This window comes from Gallinula chloropus (genome assembly GCF_964237585.1).
Source record: "Gallinula chloropus genome assembly, chromosome: 10".
NCBI lineage: Eukaryota > Metazoa > Chordata > Aves > Gruiformes > Rallidae > Gallinula > Gallinula chloropus.
In genome coordinates this window covers 13,893,486-13,911,285 of record NC_140095.1, presented here as the reverse complement: position 1 = coordinate 13,911,285, position 17,800 = coordinate 13,893,486, and the positions used below count along the sequence as shown (strand labels likewise).

Sequence of the window (17,800 nt, the reverse complement as noted above, 5' to 3'; positions counted from 1 at the left end):
GCTGTTTGGGGCAGCCCCACATCTTGGTGCACCCCATGAGCTGGACTTTGCACTACCCCTCTGGGGTAGGGGGGCTCAGCACACCATCACACAGCCAGGGACACCAGGAGAACAGGGCTGTTGTCCTGCAGTGCAGGGGAAACAAAGCCCTACTTGTCACCCACGTTGCCTCACATGAGCGAGGTCTCCAGACACCAACGCCTGCCCAAGAGAACATTGCCCTGAGGAAACAACAGGGCATGAAGGAGCAGCCTGTGCTAGCTGGCCCCAAGGGTCTCTTCCTCCCAGGGTGCCCCCAGCCCCCTGGGGTGTGGGGGTGAACACAGCTGCATACCAACCCCTGAGTGTTTCAAACCCAGCCTAGGGTCCCCACTGCCCAGGACAGGTGAGGCTGAGCGGAGAGATGCTCCAGGCAGGGGGGTACCACCAGGGTTTGGATGCCTGAGAAGTTACATGCCAGCAGCCTTCAACATCTTGAGGGGACCCTTGGTTTTATCTGTTCCTGCTGGTATCACCCAGAGCACAGATGCTGCTCCCTGCAGCTCCTGGGGAGCCCTGCCAGCTCCTCCAGCCCTTCTGCAGCGTCTGCACCCGCCGCAGAGGGTGGAGGTGAAGCAGGAGAGGGGGAGGAAGCGGCCCCGGTGCGCTGCAGGCAGCGTGCAGCTTGCCAGGAGCATCGCGCCTGCATCTCTGCTCAGGTTGAGCTGCAAGGTCTCCTCATCCCCGTGTCTGCAGCACGGGAGGGCAGGCTGGGTGGGCAGTGAGCTGCCTCCCCCCGGCTCTGTGCCAGCACAAATGTTCCTTGCAGAGCCCCAGTCAGGACTTTCCCACCTTAAGCAGGTTTGGGGGGCTGTTCCCCCCACACACACACCCCATGTTGGCTTTGCAGAGAGTCAGGGAAGAACATTTCCCATCCACGCCCAGGGAAGGGGGTGATGATGAAGGTTTGGTGCCGGCAGAGGCAGCGGGGTACCCTGCACCCCAACATTCACCAGGAAACCGGGGGGAAGGGGGGGGGAGGGTGACGGAAGGGGGTGAGACTTCCGCAGCCACCAATGTCGCTGTGCTGTGCATGTCACTGCTGCTGGCACCCAGCCCTGCAACACACCGGTGGGGCTTTTCCACCCAGAGACCGCCCTTCCCCACACCCCGGCAGGAGAGGTGGGGGGGGGGGGCGCACAGCGGGTCCTCCTGCACCGTCTGCACCCCAAAATCAAGCAGCGGAGGGTCCAAGCGCGGTGAGGAGGGTGTGAGCGCGGCCCTGACCCCTGTGCCACGCAGGCGGGGACTGGAGGGCTGGCGAGCGGTGACGTCTCTCCTCTGGGTGAGGAAACAGCTGCACGCCAAGGACGAGCGCACGGCCAGGAGCGCTCAGCGAGCCCCGGCGGCCGGCTCCCCCCGGCACCGCGCCCCGACAGGCCTCGGCGCCGCTCGTAAGTGTGCGCTGGCGGGGAGGGGACCTGCGCAGCCCCCGCGGCGGCGCGGCCTGGCCGGGCAGCGAGCCGTGCGAGCGGCTCGCCCCGAGGGCTGGCTGCAGGGACGAGCCTTCCTTTAGCTTGCCTTTTTTGATGAAAAACGCTTCTTTTTTTAATAAGCCCCCTTTTTTTGGGGGGGGGGGGGTGGATGGGGGGGGTGCATGGCGGGACGGTGCTTTTTCGGGTGGGGTGCACGCATCACCACGGGTCCCATGGGTGTGTCCCAGCCGGGATGCGCCTTTTGTCTGTGCCCCGGTGCTGCGGCGGCCGCAGAAACGCCCGTCCCTCTGCGCTGGGCTCCGAGCTGGGCTTGGTGGGGACAGTTGGGGTGTTTCCTCCCCGTCCCCCAACCCCGGTTTGGTACCGGCGGAGCTTTGCACAGGACAACGCCCCGTGCCACATCGCCGAGCTCTGCAAGGGCAGAGGGGCTTTGGGGCACGGGGAGGGGCAGGGCGCTTTGGGAGCGCCCCTGCCTTCTGGGGAAGGCGGATGCTGCTTTCTTTGAGCTAGAGAAGCTCTTTTTTCCGGCCCGTGGGCAGCAGAGTGAGCTGTGGGGCGCTGGCTGTGTCCTGTGGGGCCTTCACGGCGTTGGGTTGTGCTGGGAGAGCCCGGACAGGCAGCAGAAATAGCTGTTGGGCTCCTGGGGTGAAACCCCTGAGCTCTAAGGCACAGTGGGGCTGTGGAGAGGTCGTCGGGGTGTGTGCTGCTGGGGGGGGGGACATGCACTTTTTGGCAAGGGTGATTCGTTCTGCAAAGGGGTTGTGAGCATCATTTGGGATTTTTCATGGCACTTTCTGTCCAGGGATCCCCAAAACCCACACCTCCCCATCATTTCAGGGGGGGCGGTACATCCCTGTGCCTGGATTCTGCAGCCTGCAGGTTTTGTCACCCGCCCCATGGATATGTGGGGCATCCTCCCCAGATCTTCCTGCTGGCAGAGGAAAAGCTGGGGCTGCTCCCCCAGTCTCTGTAGAGGCAGCAGCAGCAGTGGGAGACAGGGATGGGGCACTGCAGGGACAGGCTGGGGACTGGGTGTGGCCAGGGATTCTCTTCCACTGTTGAGATGAGTTGTGCAGTCTCAGCCTGGCTATCACAGGCATGGAGTGAGGTGAAAGGAGTGGGGAGGCTTCACCATACAGGGCTTTTTATATTCCTTGGAGGATATGGGATACAGCATCATGTACGGGCTCCTCAGTGGCGTTAGAAGGCTGTGTGGGTGGGGGGCTAAGATCCTTTGGTGCTCACCCAGCACCCAGCCGCAGTGCAGCGTTGCAGGGGGTCTCCCCAGCCAGTAGCAGTGGGGAAGGGCAGTGGGGGAGGGCAGCTGAGGCTTGTAGCCTCCCCAGCTGAAACGGGAAGGGGAGGCAAAGGCAGCTCTGGCTTTCTGCAAAACTTCCTTCCCTTAGCAAGGGTGCCTGTGGGTGCTAGAAAGCTGCACCTGAATGGGGTGACCCAGCCCCACTGACGGCTGCAGGGTTGGGTCTCCCCCTCCATAGGTGCTCTTGCAGGGATATGGGGCCGAGCAAGGAAAATCCATGTGATTTCCCCTGCTCTCTCCACAGCGTGAAATCGAGCTCAGCTGGCTGGAGGCAGAAATCCCCCCGGATGGCCCCAGCAAGCCTTGAGCTTTCCTGCAGTGTGTCTCGGAGGGAGCCGTGCCTCATGGCTGGAGTTCAGTGGTTCATTCATGGCCACGCTCCATTTTCCAGCTGTTTCTCTCTCTCCCTCCCTCAGCTTTCTCAGAGCAAACAGCACTGTCTGGGGACTTTCTCCTGGGGGGAGGGTGGGTGGGGAGAGAGCGCCCGTGCCGCAGCGCTTTGCAGCTATAAATGGTGCTGGTGTTAGAAAGCAACCTCAGAGTTACCCTGGAAACCCATCTGCATTTCCTGGGCTCTGCTGAGTGCTGCTGATGGCCTTGATTCTGTGGGTAGAAACTCAGATATCTCGGGTGAGGCTTGGCAGGGGCTGCCCAGCACCGTGCAGCAACCAGGCGGCTGCTGAGGCTGGGGTGGTGCCAGGGCTTGGGGGGCTGCGGGGACAGCATTGCGGGGTCAGCCCCATGGAGGATGCTGGGGCCATTTCCACCTATTCAGGGCTTTCCTCCCCTCCCAGTTTCTCTCAGCACTGGGAGGAAGAAGTGTGGGAGCCTGTCTCTGTTCTGCCCAGCCCATGTAGTCACCAACTTGGTGCCAGATACCTGTGAAGCAGCACCCGGCCATCACCCACCCGTGGGTACCACACCTGCAGCGATGGCTGGCAGCAGCACCCAAGGGAGGGAGCAAAGCTTTCCCAAACTAACCCAGCCCACAGAGAGGGGATTTCAGCTCACGTCAGCTTTTCTGTTGCCTCCTGCAGCTCCTCCTTGTCCTCGCTCTGGTGATTTCCAGCTCAGGAAGCCATGGCACCCAAAGGAAAGGTAAGGGTGAAACACATGTGGTGGGGATGGGTACCGGGGGTGCTGGAGTACAGCATCTCCATGTCCATCACTGGGTTCATTCCTGGAGATACTTGCTGGGTCAGGGATGCTGGCAGCATCTCCACGGTGCAGCAAGGGTGGTGGTGACGTGCACGGGGTACGATGCTGCCCAGACCTTGTTTCCATTCCTGCCTGTCCCGCCAGCACTGTCTGGATTTGATGCAGATGGGGGAAGCAGGAACAACAAGGAGCAAAAATCCTTTCGGGACCGCAGTGGGACAGGGGAAAGAAGCAGGACTGTGGGAAGGGGAGGAGAAGTGACGTTGCACTGGGGATTTGGGTTTTGGCTGGAGAGAAATCCCGCCTGAGCCCACTGCAAGGCGTGCAGCCCTGCTTTGGCCTCTCCCAGCCTGGATTCCTCTCCCCTGGGAGTCAGGGCTGGTGCAAGGTGGCAGCTGGGTGAGCAGGTGCTCCCCCGCAGCCAGGAAAACATCTCGGTGTGGGTGGCAAACCCCGCCTCGGGGGGGCAGCTGTGGCTGCGGGTACAGCCTGCACTGTGCTAGGCAGGGGAGGAGTTAAGTCCAGAGCCTCCCTTTTCCACTGCTCGGGGCCAGGCTCCGCTTTCCCTTCCCTCCAGAAGCCGAGGAATCATTGCCTCGAGCCCAATTATTTACGGCTTCCTGCTCGGCCCAGGGGGTGGCTGCTTCTGGGTGGGGAAACTGAGGCACGGCATGGGTGAGCATCACCCCTGGGGTGGACTAGGACCCCGAGCAGCCATGCAGTGGGAGACAGCAAAGCCATGCTGGGAATTTTGTATCCGCCCTCCCGGCCCCAGCCTGGCTTATTTTTAGCTGGGAGGTCCTAGGCAGGCCAGGATGACTCAGAGGCTGGAGGAGGGGAGCCAGGGGGCCCCGGCAGCTGAAGCAGGGATGGAAAAGGGGATGGGGGCACGAAGAGGGCACAGCAGGCAGGGTGCAGTGTCTTGTTTCCAAGCGAGTGAAGGGAGCCTGCAGTGATGCACAGCGCTGAGCTCCTGCCTCAGTTTCCCTTGCTTGTGGCAAGGCAGGTGGGATCCCAGCCCTGCTCCTCTTCCCCGTTTCACCATCACCACCTGTGCAACCCCAGCACCTCCCAGATTCCTTCAGCTCTTCCTGCTGCCTTCAGGCACCTATTTTTGCCCCACAGCTCCTTATTTATCTCCCTGCAAGGCATGTGTGTGGGCAGGAGCTTGCACAGAGCCAGGAGGGTCCGGGAGCTGCCGGGAAGCAGGGCTAAATCCAGCTCTCCCAATGAATCACCTGCAATACGATCTGTCCCTGTGTCACCGGGCTCCCTGGCAGGGCAGTGTCTCCTCTTGGCTGACCTGGTCCCCACCACATGGGACACCAGAGCCAGCAGCTCCTCCTGCCAGGGCCCATGGGATGTGCCCAGCCTGAACTGGTTTCTCTCTGGAAAATGGGGGGACAGAGAGAAGCTCTGCAAGATACACAGTGATGTAGCTGTGCCCCCGTGGTGGGATGGGGTCCAGGGGAGTGATGGTTGTGGGGCTGCCCCATGTCCATCATTCCTGGAGGTACTTGCTGGGTCAGGGATGCTGGCAGCGGTGCTGCCTGCCCGAGGCCCAGCTTCTCTGGGGATACATCAGGTTTAGATGCCCACACTGGCAACAGCCCTGGGCACTCATACAGCTCTCGGGGATTTTAAAGGAGCCCTGCAGCAGATCCTGAGTGAGCAGGCATGGGGAGGGGCACACACATCACTGGCATGTGGTACAAGCCAAGGGACGATGCTCAGGGCTCCCCAGAGTGCTGGCCCAGCTGAGACCCCCGGCTCAGCCCCACTCCCAGCCCTCCTGCTCCCTGCTAAGGAAATGCTGCTGCTCAGCTCTTCCCACTCCCTGCCTCCAGCAGAGATGTGTGCCCATCCCTTCTGTAGGGCTGGGTTGGTTTCACATCTGCTTCCACCCAGGGTTTGTGCTGATCTCGCTCAAAGTTTGGTCCCAGGCTTCCCCAGGGTGAATTACCCTGGGTAAAGCTGACCTGGGGAGGGGAAGCCCGGTCCCCGATTCCTCCTGCTTAGGGACATTGCTCCTGGGCTTCCTCTTATGCAGCCTGGAGGGGCAGAAGAGCAGACAGAGGTCGGTCAGGCCAATGTCCAGGGTTCCTCAGTCTCCTACGAAGGTCTTTCCCTGTGACTGGTATCTCTGCTCTGACCCCTCAGACCAGGCTGGGTCCTGCAGGAGCAAGTGCCGGAGCAGGAGAAGCTGCTGGCAGCTCTGGGACTCCTCAGTGCTTTCCACTTAGCAGCCCACAAGGATTTTGTGCCTGTAGATGTGTCTCTTCACTTGGAAGCCATGCAGAGCTTGGGCATCCTCAGCTTCCAGTGGGTTTCCCTGCTCACAGCAGGCAGGAGGAAAATTACTTCCTCCGTCATTCCCAATCCACCCCCGTAACTCCCTTCAGCCCGGCTGTGTTGCTGGGAGAAACCCTCCCATGGGGTCTCCTCTCTTCCTGCTGAACCCCCTCAGATGGAGCTAGAATCCCAAATGTGCTCCAAGAAACCTTCCTTCAAACCACCAGCTCGTACTGGGAGGGTTTTGTCCAGCTTAAACACGGGCACAAGCCACAAACAGAGAGCAAAGCCAGAGAGATATGTGAGGGAGGACTCTGTGCTCCAGTGTGTAAACAATTCACACAGCAGGGAGAGCAAACAGGAGAGGAAACAGCTGAGAACAACAAATGTTCACGTCTGGGGCTGAGTTTGCCTTCGGGCAGCATGAGCAGGAATGAATCTTGCCCTGGTCCTCCTGGCTCAGCTTCAACTTCTCCTTCCCCCATCCCACTGGGGGCTGTTCCTTCCCCTTTCACCCTCTCACCTCCTTTCTCCTAGGTCTACAGGGGGTCAGTGAAGGATTTCCCAGGCTTTGATGCCAGCCAGGATGCAGAGGCCCTGTACAATGCCATGAAGGGATTTGGTATGGATGCTCCTCTGGACTGCCACCCCGGGGCCACCCTGATGTCTCCTGTTCCTTCCACTGACCCTTGCATGGCCTCACACCCTGCACAGCCTCCCCTCTCAGCTGCCCGTCTGCTTTAGCAGTGTGCCAGGACCTCTCCTGACACCCTTTTCCTCCCTGGAGCTCCCTTAGCTCTGCTTCTCCTCCCAGCCCTGAGCCAGAAGCAGCTTTGGCCATGGCAGGATGGGTATAGTAAGCCCAGCCATGGGCCCTGTCTCTCCTCTCAGGCAGTGACAAGGAGGCCATCCTCGACCTTATCACATCCAGAAGCAACAAGCAGCGAGTGGAGATCTGCCAAGCCTACAAGTCCCAATATGGGAAGGTAACAGCAGAAACCCTCCCTGGCCCCTGCCCCTGCTGCAGATGGCTGTGGCTGCCACCAACCAGCCCACGCAGGGACCCACCGCTCCCTGCACCCGCTCAATGCTGTGGAGCAGAGGGTCCCCCAGCCCCCTTCTCCCCCTCCACCAGGACCTCATCGCAGACCTCAAGTACGAGCTGACAGGGAAGTTTGAGCGGCTGATCGTGAGCCTGATGCGGCCCCCGGCCTACAGTGACGCCAAGGAGATCAAAGATGCCATCGCGGTAAGGGGTGGGCAGCCCCCCCTGGAGCCCCTCTGAGGACACCCCAGCTGCCCCCACTGCTCACGAGGCTGTGTCTCTGCCCGCAGGGCATCGGCACGGATGAGAAGTGCCTCATTGAGATCCTCGCCTCCCGCACCAACCAGGAGATCCACAACCTGGTGGCCGCATACAAAGATGGTGAGGGCTGGGGACAGGCAAGGGCTGCCCTGTGTCCCCTTTGGCTGTGATGAGGGGCAGAGGTGAGGGGATCCAGCTCTCCAGGCTCTCACCTCTCCCTCTCCTACAGCCTATGAGAGAGATCTGGAGGCTGACGTCGTTGGTGACACATCAGGCCACTTCAAGAAGATGCTTGTTGTTCTGCTGCAGGTATGTCTGTCTGTCCAGTGTCTGTAGGTGGTCAGTGTCTATGCCTGGCAGGGCTGAGCCCATTTCTGTTCCACAGGGTACTAGGGAGGAGGATGATGTGGTGAGCGAAGACCTGGTGGAGCAGGATGCCAAGGTGAGGCTTGGCAGGTCACTGGGATGGGTGGCATCCGAGCAGGGATGGGGCTGGTGGCACTGGGGTTGTCTGGACTTAGGCATGCAAAGGGCGCATGGGCACCAAGGGTGCCTGTGCTTAGGCAGAGCCCCACATGAGTAACACTCTGAGTTGGGCTCTGCCACCTTCCCCATCCCACAAGGACCTGCTGGAAGCCGGGGAACTGAAATGGGGCACAGATGAAGCCCAGTTCATCTACATCCTTGGCCGGCGCAGCAAGCAGCACCTCCGCTTGGGTGAGCATCTCCTGTGAGCTCTGGGTCGGGCTTGAAGGTATCTTGGCAGCTTCTCCAGGCATCATCTTGCTCTCATCCCGCAGTCTTTGATGAGTACCTGAAGATTTCTGGGAAGCCAATTGAGAGGAGCATCCGAGCAGAGCTCTCTGGTGACTTTGAGAAGCTGATGCTGGCCGTGGGTAAGTCAGCCCCTGCACGGGGAGTGCTGCCAAAGCAGCAGCTCAGTGGGAGGGCTCAGTGCAGGAGCCATCAGAGTGGAGGCTGTACCTGGTCTCAGGGAGGCTCCTTCAGGGTGGAGCTGAATGTGGTCCTGAGGGGTGCTCAAAGGCTGGGGAGCTGGTGAAGCTGGGTGCTGGCATCCCTCACCATGCCTCAATTTCCCCACAGTGAAGTGTGTCAGAAGCACGGCGGAGTATTTCGCTGAAAGGCTCTACAAGGCCATGAAGGTGAGTGGATCACTCCTGCTCCAGGGGGTCCCCCACAGCATTGCAGGGAGCCAGACACTTCTTCTTGCCATGGGGTGCTGCTGGAGGGCAGGGTGATACAGGACTGATGTGATTTTGGGGTCTCTGCTCTTCCCTCTGAAGGAGTTACTGCTTCAGGCCTGGGACTGGGTACAAATCTGAGAGAGGGTTCCCAAGTGCGATGGGCTGAGCAGGGCTGCTTGGCCATCCCAGGCTTGCTGAGGGGGCTTCTCTGTTGCAGGGGCTGGGCACAAGAGACAACACGCTGATCCGCATCATGGTGTCCCGCAGCGAGATCGACATGCTGGACATCCGGGAAGTGTTCAGGACCAAGTATGACAAATCTCTCTACAACATGATAAAGGTAAGTGCTGGAGGCCCCTGGGCAGCTCTGAGCACAGATGCCAGTGCCCGTGGGAGGGCTGAGCCCCCTCCCAAGCCCCTCTGTGTCCACCTCTGAGGACAAGGCTCAGGGGCATCACGCTCCACGTGCCCATCCCATGGCACTGCCTTGACCCTCCCTGCTGCAAGATGCTCCATCTCCATCTGTCTTTCCAGGAGGACACCTCTGGGGAGTACAAGAAGGCCCTGCTGAAGCTGTGTGGAGGGGATGATGAGTAAGACCACCTGTCACCCTGTTTGTCCCTCATCATGCCCTTGGTGCTGGGTACCAACCTGGTCAGAGCCTGGTGGAGCATCTAGACCCAGTAACAGCGGCTCAGTATGGGGGGGCCTTGTGGCCCCCCTGCTTGGCCACCCACGATGCCACGGTCACTCTGTGGCATGGGGCAGCCCCGAAAGGGCAGAGACAAACACCTCATCCCAAACACGGAGGGAGGATGCTCCGGCAGGATTTACCACCCGCTTCCCCCCTTTCTCACCCGCCTCCTGCCCCCCTGCCCAGCACCCGTGAGGGGGCAGGATGGGGTGTGGGGTCCCCACGACTCACTGCAGGGTCCCCACGGCTCACTGTCCCCTGTCCTTGCCCTCCCGTTGCAGTGCCGCAGGTGAGTTCTTCCCCGAGGCGGCGCAGGTGGCCTATCGGATGTGGGAACTTAGTGCGGTGGCCAAAGTAGAGGTCAGCACCCCCCAGCCCCCTCCTCTGTACTCCCCCTCTGCTCCCTGCCAGCTTGGGACCCCCGGCTGCTCCTCTCTGCCGTGGGCACAGCCAGCCCCCCACCTCTGCTCTGCCTCTCGCTCCGGGGCTTCTCTCGATGCCAGTCTCCAGTGTTTGGGTCACGAGGTCGGCAGGATGTAACCCTGGCAGGGCTGGCCACCCCCCGCAGGCTTCACTAATCCCCTCCTCTCTCTGAAGCCCCCCTCCTTCCCTCCCTCCCTTGGGACAGCGGGCCCTGCATGTCTGTGCAATGCATCACATGCTCAGGTACCCACCAGAGACCTCCTGCTCCCCAGGGCAGCCCACCCTGGCCATGGGGAGCTGGGACACTGCATGCAGCCAGAGACACCCACAAAAGGGGGATTTGGGATGTGCAGGAAAGGCATCTTGAGCCCTGAGTGCATGGGGAGAATAGAGAGATGCTGGGAGCTGTAAGGTCACAAGAAAGAATTAGAGGGCAGGAGCGGGCACCCTCTGGGTGACTCTTCTGGCTCTCAGCTGATGCACCCAGCTCCAGCTGAGGTATCCCAGCACTAGGGAGGCAGGCATGACACTGAGCAGGACACCCAGATTCCAGGGACTGTCTGTTGCTGTCTTCTCACTGCTCTTTGCTGGCCTGGCTATGGTTTACCCTTTGATGGAAGGGGTGACAGTGGCAGGGACAATACTCACTGAGCCCCAGGTGCTTGCACTAACACACGACCTGCTTTGGCCTCGGCTTGCCGGGTGGCACCTTCCTCCTCTCTCCATCCCCCCTCTCTCCATCCCCCCTCTCTCCATGCTCCCTCTCTCCATGCCCCCTCTCTCCATGCCCCCTCCCTCCATCCCCCCTCCCTCCATGCCCCCTCCCTCCATGCCCCCCAGCACAGGGATGAACCCAAACCCCTCTGTGCCTCCACAGCTGCGAGGAACCGTGCAGCCCGCAGGAAGCTTCAATGATGATGGGGACGCGCAGGTGCTGAGGAAGGCGATGAAGGGCCTGGGTAGGTGGGGACAATGACCTGGCCCCTTTCTGCTGCTCTTCAACAGCTCTTGGGGCAGAAGACCCACCCTGGCCAATGCAGGGCTGCATGAAAGCCCCATGGAGGGGGGGGAAAGAGACAGTTTTGGAGCCATGTGAGCTCCCCTGTCAAGGTCTCCCATTTATGGGGGGGCAGCAATGTCCCCGCAGTTAGGGGTGGCATGGTGTGGCTCTGCTGCCCCCCTTGGCTCTGCCCAGCATCACTGCTGCTGTTGTAGGCACGGACGAGGCGGCCATCATCGACGTGGTGACACAGAGGAGCAACGCCCAGAGGCAGCAGATCCTAAAGGCTTACAAGGCTCACTATGGCAGGGTACTGCTGGTCCCACTCCCACCCCGCTCCTTCCCTCTGCCTGCATCCTGCCCCCTTCCCACATGGAGACCTGCCCCTCACCTAGGGAGCAGTGGGCAGCCACAGCACTCCTCTTTGCTCTGTTGTGACTCCTCCACGGAAGACCAAGCTGTGGAACAGCCCCCCGTTGTGGGGAGGGCATCTCTTCCCCTTTGCTTGCCCTCATCCTCAGTCCCACACAGAGGTCTCCAGAGGATCTCCCCAGGGCCACCCCCAAAATGTCACCTCAAGCCACCCCAAGGGTCTTCCCAGATATCTCCCACCTCCACACTCTCCTCCCCTGTTTCCTCCCCTGTGTTGCCTCTGCTGATCCATCCCCAAGGGAAGAGCCAGGGCCTGACCCTCAAATGCTTTTGCAGGACCTGATGGCAGACCTGAAATCCGAGCTGTCGGGCAGCCTGGCAAAGCTGATCCTCGGGCTCATGCTGACGCCGGCGCAGTACGATGCCAAGCAGCTGAGGAAGGCTGTGGAGGTACCTGCCACGCTGGCAGTATCGGCCCCGGCACGTGTGGGCAAGGCGGTTCCCACTGCGGTTGTACCCGTGTGGCCAGGGGGCTGTGAGAGCACCCCCTGTGAGACCACCCCTGTGAGACCACCCCCTGTGAGACCACCCCCTGTGAGAGCACCCCAGCTTCATGCACCCCCAGGCTCTCATCCCCTATACTGAAGGAAAGCAGAGCAGAAAGCACCAGGACAGAGGTTTGCTCAAGACCTGCTGGGAGCCCAGTCTGGCCCCTTGGCAGCAGGGCACGCTCTGTGCAGCTCGCACACAAGCCCTCCCACTGCTTTACAGACCATCCCTGCTTTTGGGGGGAGCAGTGCCCTTCCACCCTGCCAGGTACAGGCAGCCCCAGGGTAGGGGCAAACCAGTGGTGTGCACCACTATCCACCAGTCACACCAGTTGGGACCCCACTAGCAGCACGCATGAAGAGTTTTGTGCTGGTTCCTACCAGCTGCTGGAGCTGGCTGTGGACTTTGGGAACGTGGCAGCCCTGGGGTTGGAACAGCCCCTCCGTGCCTGGTGCTGGCAGGGTGATGCTGCTGTGGCCCCTCCAGCACCCACAGCACCCCATCTTGCTGTTCTCTTCCAGGGGGCTGGCACAGATGAGAGTGTCCTCATCGAAATCATGGCCACGAGGAACAACCAGGAGATCGTGGCTATCAACGAGGCCTATCAGGAAGGTATGGCACAGGAGGGACACCAGGAGAACCCAGGTCCCGGGCATGGGCTGTGTTTAATACTGTAAAAGGCCCTTTCCAAAGCCCAGGGGGTAATTTTTGCCTCTGGGTTGGGGCTGTGGCTTGGGGCTGTGAAGGTCCATTAGTCCTTCCAGGCAGAGCAGCTCTTCCATAGGTCCAGCACTTTACTAAAGGGTAGAAACCTGGGATGAGGCAGGCAGGGAGTCCTCAAATCCACCCTGTGATTCTTCACATCCCCAGATCCTGTACTTCTCTCTCCCTTCCAACCCTGCCCCCTTCTCCCTAGGGAACAAGAGCTAGAACCTCCAGGTTAAATCCCCAGACTCTCCTCTCTGGAGAGCCCATGGTTTTAAACAAGGAGCTCTGTGGCTGGTCACCCCCAGCAGAACACAGGTCCTGGCCCCTCTCCATTTCATGGTAACATGCCCCAGCTTCACCACCAATATCCCCTCCCCTGAGAGCTCTTTCACAAAGATCCTTTTCCCTCTGGAGCACCTGGAGCAAGAGTCTGTGCTTGTGCCCATGATACCAGAGCTGCTGGGGTGATTCCTTCCTCCTTGGGCCTGGGAATTGCAGATGGAGGCACCTGCTTCAGCCATGCAAAGGCTCGAGGATGGCCACCATCATCATAGCACAACAGGCTATGGGATGCAGAGCTGCAGGCAGGGTGCAGGGCTCAGCTGTCCCCCTCTCCACAGCCTACCACAAGCGCCTGGAAGATGACCTGAGCTCCGACACATCAGGGCATTTCAAGAGGATTCTCGTCTCCCTGGCTCTGGTAAGGGAGGCTTTCTCCATGGGAATTGTCCCCTCCCTACCACAGGCAGCAGTGGGGGTCTGCATGGATGAAGGCAGAACATCACTGCCTGGCTGGGCAGCGCTGCTGGACCTTGCCTGCCACCCCCTTGCTCGGGGCTATCCTGGGAGACATCATCTTCCAAGCTCCATCATTTTTGTGTTGAACCACAGGGCAACCGGGATGAAGGACCAGAGAACCTCACGCAGGCACATGAAGATGCCAAGGTAAGAACTGTACTGGTGGTGCTGTTACAGGCTCTGCATGGAAAAAAAAAACCCAAAATGGGAAACAAACAAGAGAGGATGTTGCATCCCCTGGTCTGGAAGTGGGATCCTCAGGGAAGGAGATGCTGCTGGGGCAGGGTCTCTGTAAGCTGTAGGGGAGATGCCAGGTGAAATGATGCCTTTGCAGGTAAAGCTCCCAGGCTTGATGCCTTGGGCTACACTGCCCCAAGCACCAGGAAGCTGCAAAACAGGAGAGGAGCCCCAGGGAGCTCCCAGCTGGGGACCACACCATTTCTTGTGCAGAGCTGCCACTTAGGGGTCCAGCAGCATGTACTGATGCAGAAATCCGGTGCTTGAGCTTCAAAGGCACCTCTGGGCTGGGCTGCAGGAGCCACCCAGCTCTGTCCTGTGCACGGGGAAGCCCTGAAGCCTAAGCTGCTTTTCGCTGTGCCAGCGTGCTGGGATGCCAGCCCCCAAACCATTGCCCCATCTTCACTGGGCTGTGGTCAGCCAGGACTGGAGGGGGAAGGCTGAGCAGCCAGAATCGGTGCTGCGGGATGCTGTGCCCCCACTAGCTGGCTCTGCTCCTGGTTCCAGGAGACCCTCAGGCTGTGCACCTTGCCGTCCTGCTGCTTCAGGCCAAGACTCTTCCAAAAGGGGCTGGGAAGCTCGGCGCAGGGCCAAACCTGAGCTCTCGCTTGGCTGTCCCGCCCCAGCCCTGCTTGCCCCAGCCCTGCTCGCTCCAGCGCACGGCGGCTGCGTGTGGCTGCGCAGCAATCCCAGGGCCGCTGCCGGCAGAGGGAGCGGCTGCTGCGCTGCCCGCATCCTGCTGCGTGCACCGCTGCGACCCGCTGCAGAGAAAGAGAGAGCCGGGGATGACAAAACACGGGGACGAAGCAGCCGGGTGGCCGCTGGCCCCACGCTGTATTGCGTCAGCAGAGCTGCCCTTCCCCTTCTCTCGCTCCCTGTGCCTGGCAGAGCTGGTGTGGGGCAGCCCGGGGCCTGCCAAGGATGCTCGGCAGGGAGCAGCAGGCTGGTACCCAAAGCCCAGGGGTGGGAGTCTTGCTGTCTTTGGCCAAAAAACACTCCCCACCCCTTCCTGGCTAGCCCTACTGGGGCCAAACTAGAGGGAGGACGCAGGTCCTAAGATGAGGCCCACTCTTAGGGGAGCTGAGACAGGTCATTTAAGGGGATTTAAGCGGCTCCTTCTGACCCTGATGTCTTCCTGTCTCTCTCTTTCTCTCCACCAGGTTGTTGCTGAGACCCTGGTGAGTGCCTGCCCTTTTGCTCCTCAGCCTTCTGCATGCCTGAGGGGATGCTTGGGTGCTCGGATGCAGGGCTGGGGCTGGGAGGAGCAGCCCCATGTGCCAGGACTCCTTTGGCCATGCAGGCTGTGCTTGCTTGCTCGGGGCTCCAGGGTCCCTGCACGAGGACAGGGTGGCGAGGGGATGGGAGATGGGACCTGCATCTGGGCATTTCCTTGTAGCGCTGGGCAGGGAAAGGGCAGGAGGGCAGCAAAGCCACCTTCATGCCCTTGGGAGGGCTGGGGATCAATCCTGCCTGTTGCTTGCATGCAGAACCTGTGCTCCTGGTAGTGCCAGACTTGGGCCTGGCTTCCCTGTCTTGCCAAAAGCAGGACTTGGGGAAGGGGGGACTTTTTACTGCAACACCTAATGTTCATGATGCCTGCAGCCTCCCTGCCAAGCCCTGTAGCATGGGCAACCCCTCCCGTGGTGGTCACCCACAAAGCATCCTCCCCAAAGAACAAAGCGTCTCAACTGTGACCATTGCACAAACTGGAAAGCATCTCAGAGGCAGCATGCATGTGCAGCTGTGTACCTTCACACCCATGCACAGATAGTACCTTTTTTTGGCCAAACCTCCCCATTTTTTCTCCTTGCAAGAGGGTTTTGGGACTGGCTGTCCCCAGGAAGAGCTGCTTAACATTTCTGCCCCTCTCTGCTATGCCCATCTCCTGTCCTTCCTCCTGACTCTTGGTTGCTCTCCCAGAAACTCGCTGACGTCTCCAGCAACGACTCCAGTGACTCCCTGGAGACCCGCTTCCTCAGCATCCTCTGCACCCGCAGCTACCCTCACCTCCGCAGAGGTAGGACATGTTTCTCCATCGCTGTTGGACCCTCAGCTGCAACAAAGTGTTTTGACTTGGGCTGGGTGGGACTCCTGGGCAGTAGGAGGTTGGGGTGGCCCCGTTTCCTCAGCAATGGGATGAGATGGCATTTGGGGGATGGCTGGTGAGGTCACCCAAGCCTGCTCTGGTCTCCTCTGGTCCAGAAGTCTTCACAGCTGAGGTTCAGGCTGGGATGGAGCAGCTTGGCAATGACACATTCCTCTCCCTTCCCCATCCCCAGTGTTTCAGGAGTTCATCAAAATGACCAACCACGATGTGGAGCACGCCATCAGGAAGAGGATGTCAGGAGATGTGAGGGACGCTTTCTTGGCCATCGGTCAGTGCTTGGCAGGTGCTCCCTTGGGGTTGGGCTCCTCAGAGGGCAGGCAGCCCCTTTGCCCGCAACATGAGGACAGATTCCTGCTGCCTTTGGGCCATGGAGACCCCCCGAGTGGCACAGAGTTGGGGTATTTATAGGGCATCCTGTGGGGCTAAGCCTATGTCCTTGTACCAAGGAGGGTTTGCAGCTGACCCAGGGGGTGGCACAGCTTCTTGGTGTGATATGTCTCCTGGGGACAGTGAGCCAGGAGCCCACTTTCTCTCCCTTCTATGTGTTACAGTCCGGAGCGTGAAGAACAAGCCAGCCTTCTTCGCTGACAAGCTCTACAAGTCCATGAAGGTGCAGAGGGGCTTCCCTGGGGCTGGGCTGGGGGGATGGGGGCAATGGTGGGCAGAGACCCTCTGGGACACTCTGATGTAACCCCAGAGCAGCGATGGGGTTTGGACCCCGGCTGTCCCCAAAAGAACAGGGCAGGGCTGAGTTCAGGTACTGCATCAGCTTCTGGGGACATGGCAGGCTTGCGTCTTGCCAGCAGCAAGCCCAGCACGTGTCCAAGCGGAGATCAGCTGCTTGGACTGTGCTGGAGGTGCCGGGAGGGTCCCTGAGCTCGCCCCAGGGTTATTTGTTCAAGATCCCCCTTCGCAGGGTGCCGGCACTGATGAAAGGACCCTCACCCGCATCATGATTTCCCGGAGCGAGATCGACCTGCTCAACATCCGGGGCGAGTTCATGGACCTGTTCGACAAATCACTGCACCACATGATCGAGGTGAGGGGACCTGTCACCTTGCCTGGCTGAGCTCTGGCCACTGAGCCCCATGGGGACCCGAGCAGTGCCACGAGCATCACCCGGGGAGGGGGAACCTGCCCCAACCAGCCCCGGTGTTGGCAGTTCTGGCCGTAGAGGGGATGTGCTGACACCTTCCACTGCTGTTTGGGTGTCTGTGGGGTGACGAGCTGTGCCTTCCCAGTCCCCAGCGCCTTGAACTGGGCTTCCCTGGGGCGGGCAGTTCTCTGACACGAGTCTTCCTTTTGCAGAAGGACACCTCTGGTGACTACCGCAAGGCTCTGCTGGCCCTGTGCGGGGGGGAGGACTAGGCGGCCACGGGACCCCCTTCTTCGTGTCTGAGCCAGCACACGCACACCCACCACCTTGATGTCACTGCAGCCTCGGGGGGCTTTAGGGGGCGCTCGGTCCCCCTGCCGAGGACGACTCACTTTGCGCTGGAGAGCCGCACCACACTCGCAAGCAGGGGAATCTTGGGGAGGGGAGCGGAGGGGTCTGGGTTGGGGGATCATTGTCTGTCTCGGTGCAAAATAATTCATATCCAAACATGCCACTAACCCAGGAATTTACCCCGATAGTAAAGACAGTTTTAAATCTCATAAATAAAAACCTTACTGTTGCTGACCCTGGGGCAAGAGCGGCCGGTTTATTGGGGCAGGTTTGGGTGGGACTGAGCCACGCTGAGGAGTCTTGCTGTTTCCTTGCTCCTGCAGGCAAATGCAGGCAGGATCCCTGCCCCAACCCCAGGGTGGGGGGTCATTGAGACCCCAAATCCCCTCTGAGCCGCACAGCAGGGTACCCCCCACTGCTGAGAAAAGGGGTTGGAAGTGCATCTGGGGCTGGAAGCGGCGCAGGGATTTCACAGAGAGCTTCACGCTTCTGAAAAGCCCCGGCAGGATTTGTGCTGTTGTGTGGATGATGCTTCTAACAAAACACAGATACAAATCAGGCCTGATGGCATCTACCCGTCCTCGCACGCGGTTTGCTGTGCTTTCAAGCTGCTGAAGAAGCAGTTGAAAGGCACATGCCACAGAGGCTACACCCCCAAACAGTTTATGTTTGCACTTCCCCCCCCCTTCCCCTCCCCAAGCGCCCAGGAGA

General features: G+C 60.2%; 1 protein-coding gene across 2 annotated transcripts; it reads left to right on the top strand.

Moving 5' to 3' along the window:
* Nucleotides 1-1,344: 1,344 nt before the first annotated feature.
* On the top strand, nt 1,345-17,190 carry ANXA6 (annexin A6). 2 transcript variants are annotated; one of them, XM_084268409.1, is made up of 26 exons: nt 1,345-1,433; nt 3,831-3,891; nt 6,781-6,865; nt 7,135-7,229; nt 7,379-7,492; nt 7,579-7,669; nt 7,779-7,858; nt 7,935-7,991; nt 8,173-8,266; nt 8,350-8,445; nt 8,654-8,712; nt 8,972-9,094; nt 9,289-9,347; nt 9,730-9,808; nt 10,749-10,830; nt 11,087-11,181; nt 11,580-11,693; nt 12,314-12,404; nt 13,121-13,200; nt 13,392-13,445; nt 14,696-14,713; nt 15,456-15,552; nt 15,815-15,910; nt 16,194-16,252; nt 16,559-16,681; nt 16,951-17,190. In XM_084268409.1, exons 2-26 carry the CDS (start codon nt 3,874-3,876, stop codon nt 17,008-17,010), a joined length of 2,019 nt encoding a protein of 672 aa, XP_084124535.1. In that variant the 5' UTR covers nt 1,345-1,433; nt 3,831-3,873; the 3' UTR covers nt 17,011-17,190. The 2 variants fall into 2 exon arrangements, with proteins under 2 accessions (XP_084124535.1, XP_084124536.1); XM_084268410.1 differs by lacking the exon at nt 14,696-14,713.
* The last annotated feature ends 610 nt before the right edge of the window (nt 17,191-17,800 follow it).

Bases quoted from the DNA above. Each gene is read 5' to 3' on its own strand.
- ANXA6 (XM_084268409.1), top strand. The intron at 9,095-9,288 runs GTAAGTGCTGGA...CTGTCTTTCCAG, and splicing joins CTCTCTACAACATGATAAAG to GAGGACACCTCTGGGGAGTA. The intron at 9,809-10,748 runs GTCAGCACCCCC...GTGCCTCCACAG, and splicing joins GTGCGGTGGCCAAAGTAGAG to CTGCGAGGAACCGTGCAGCC.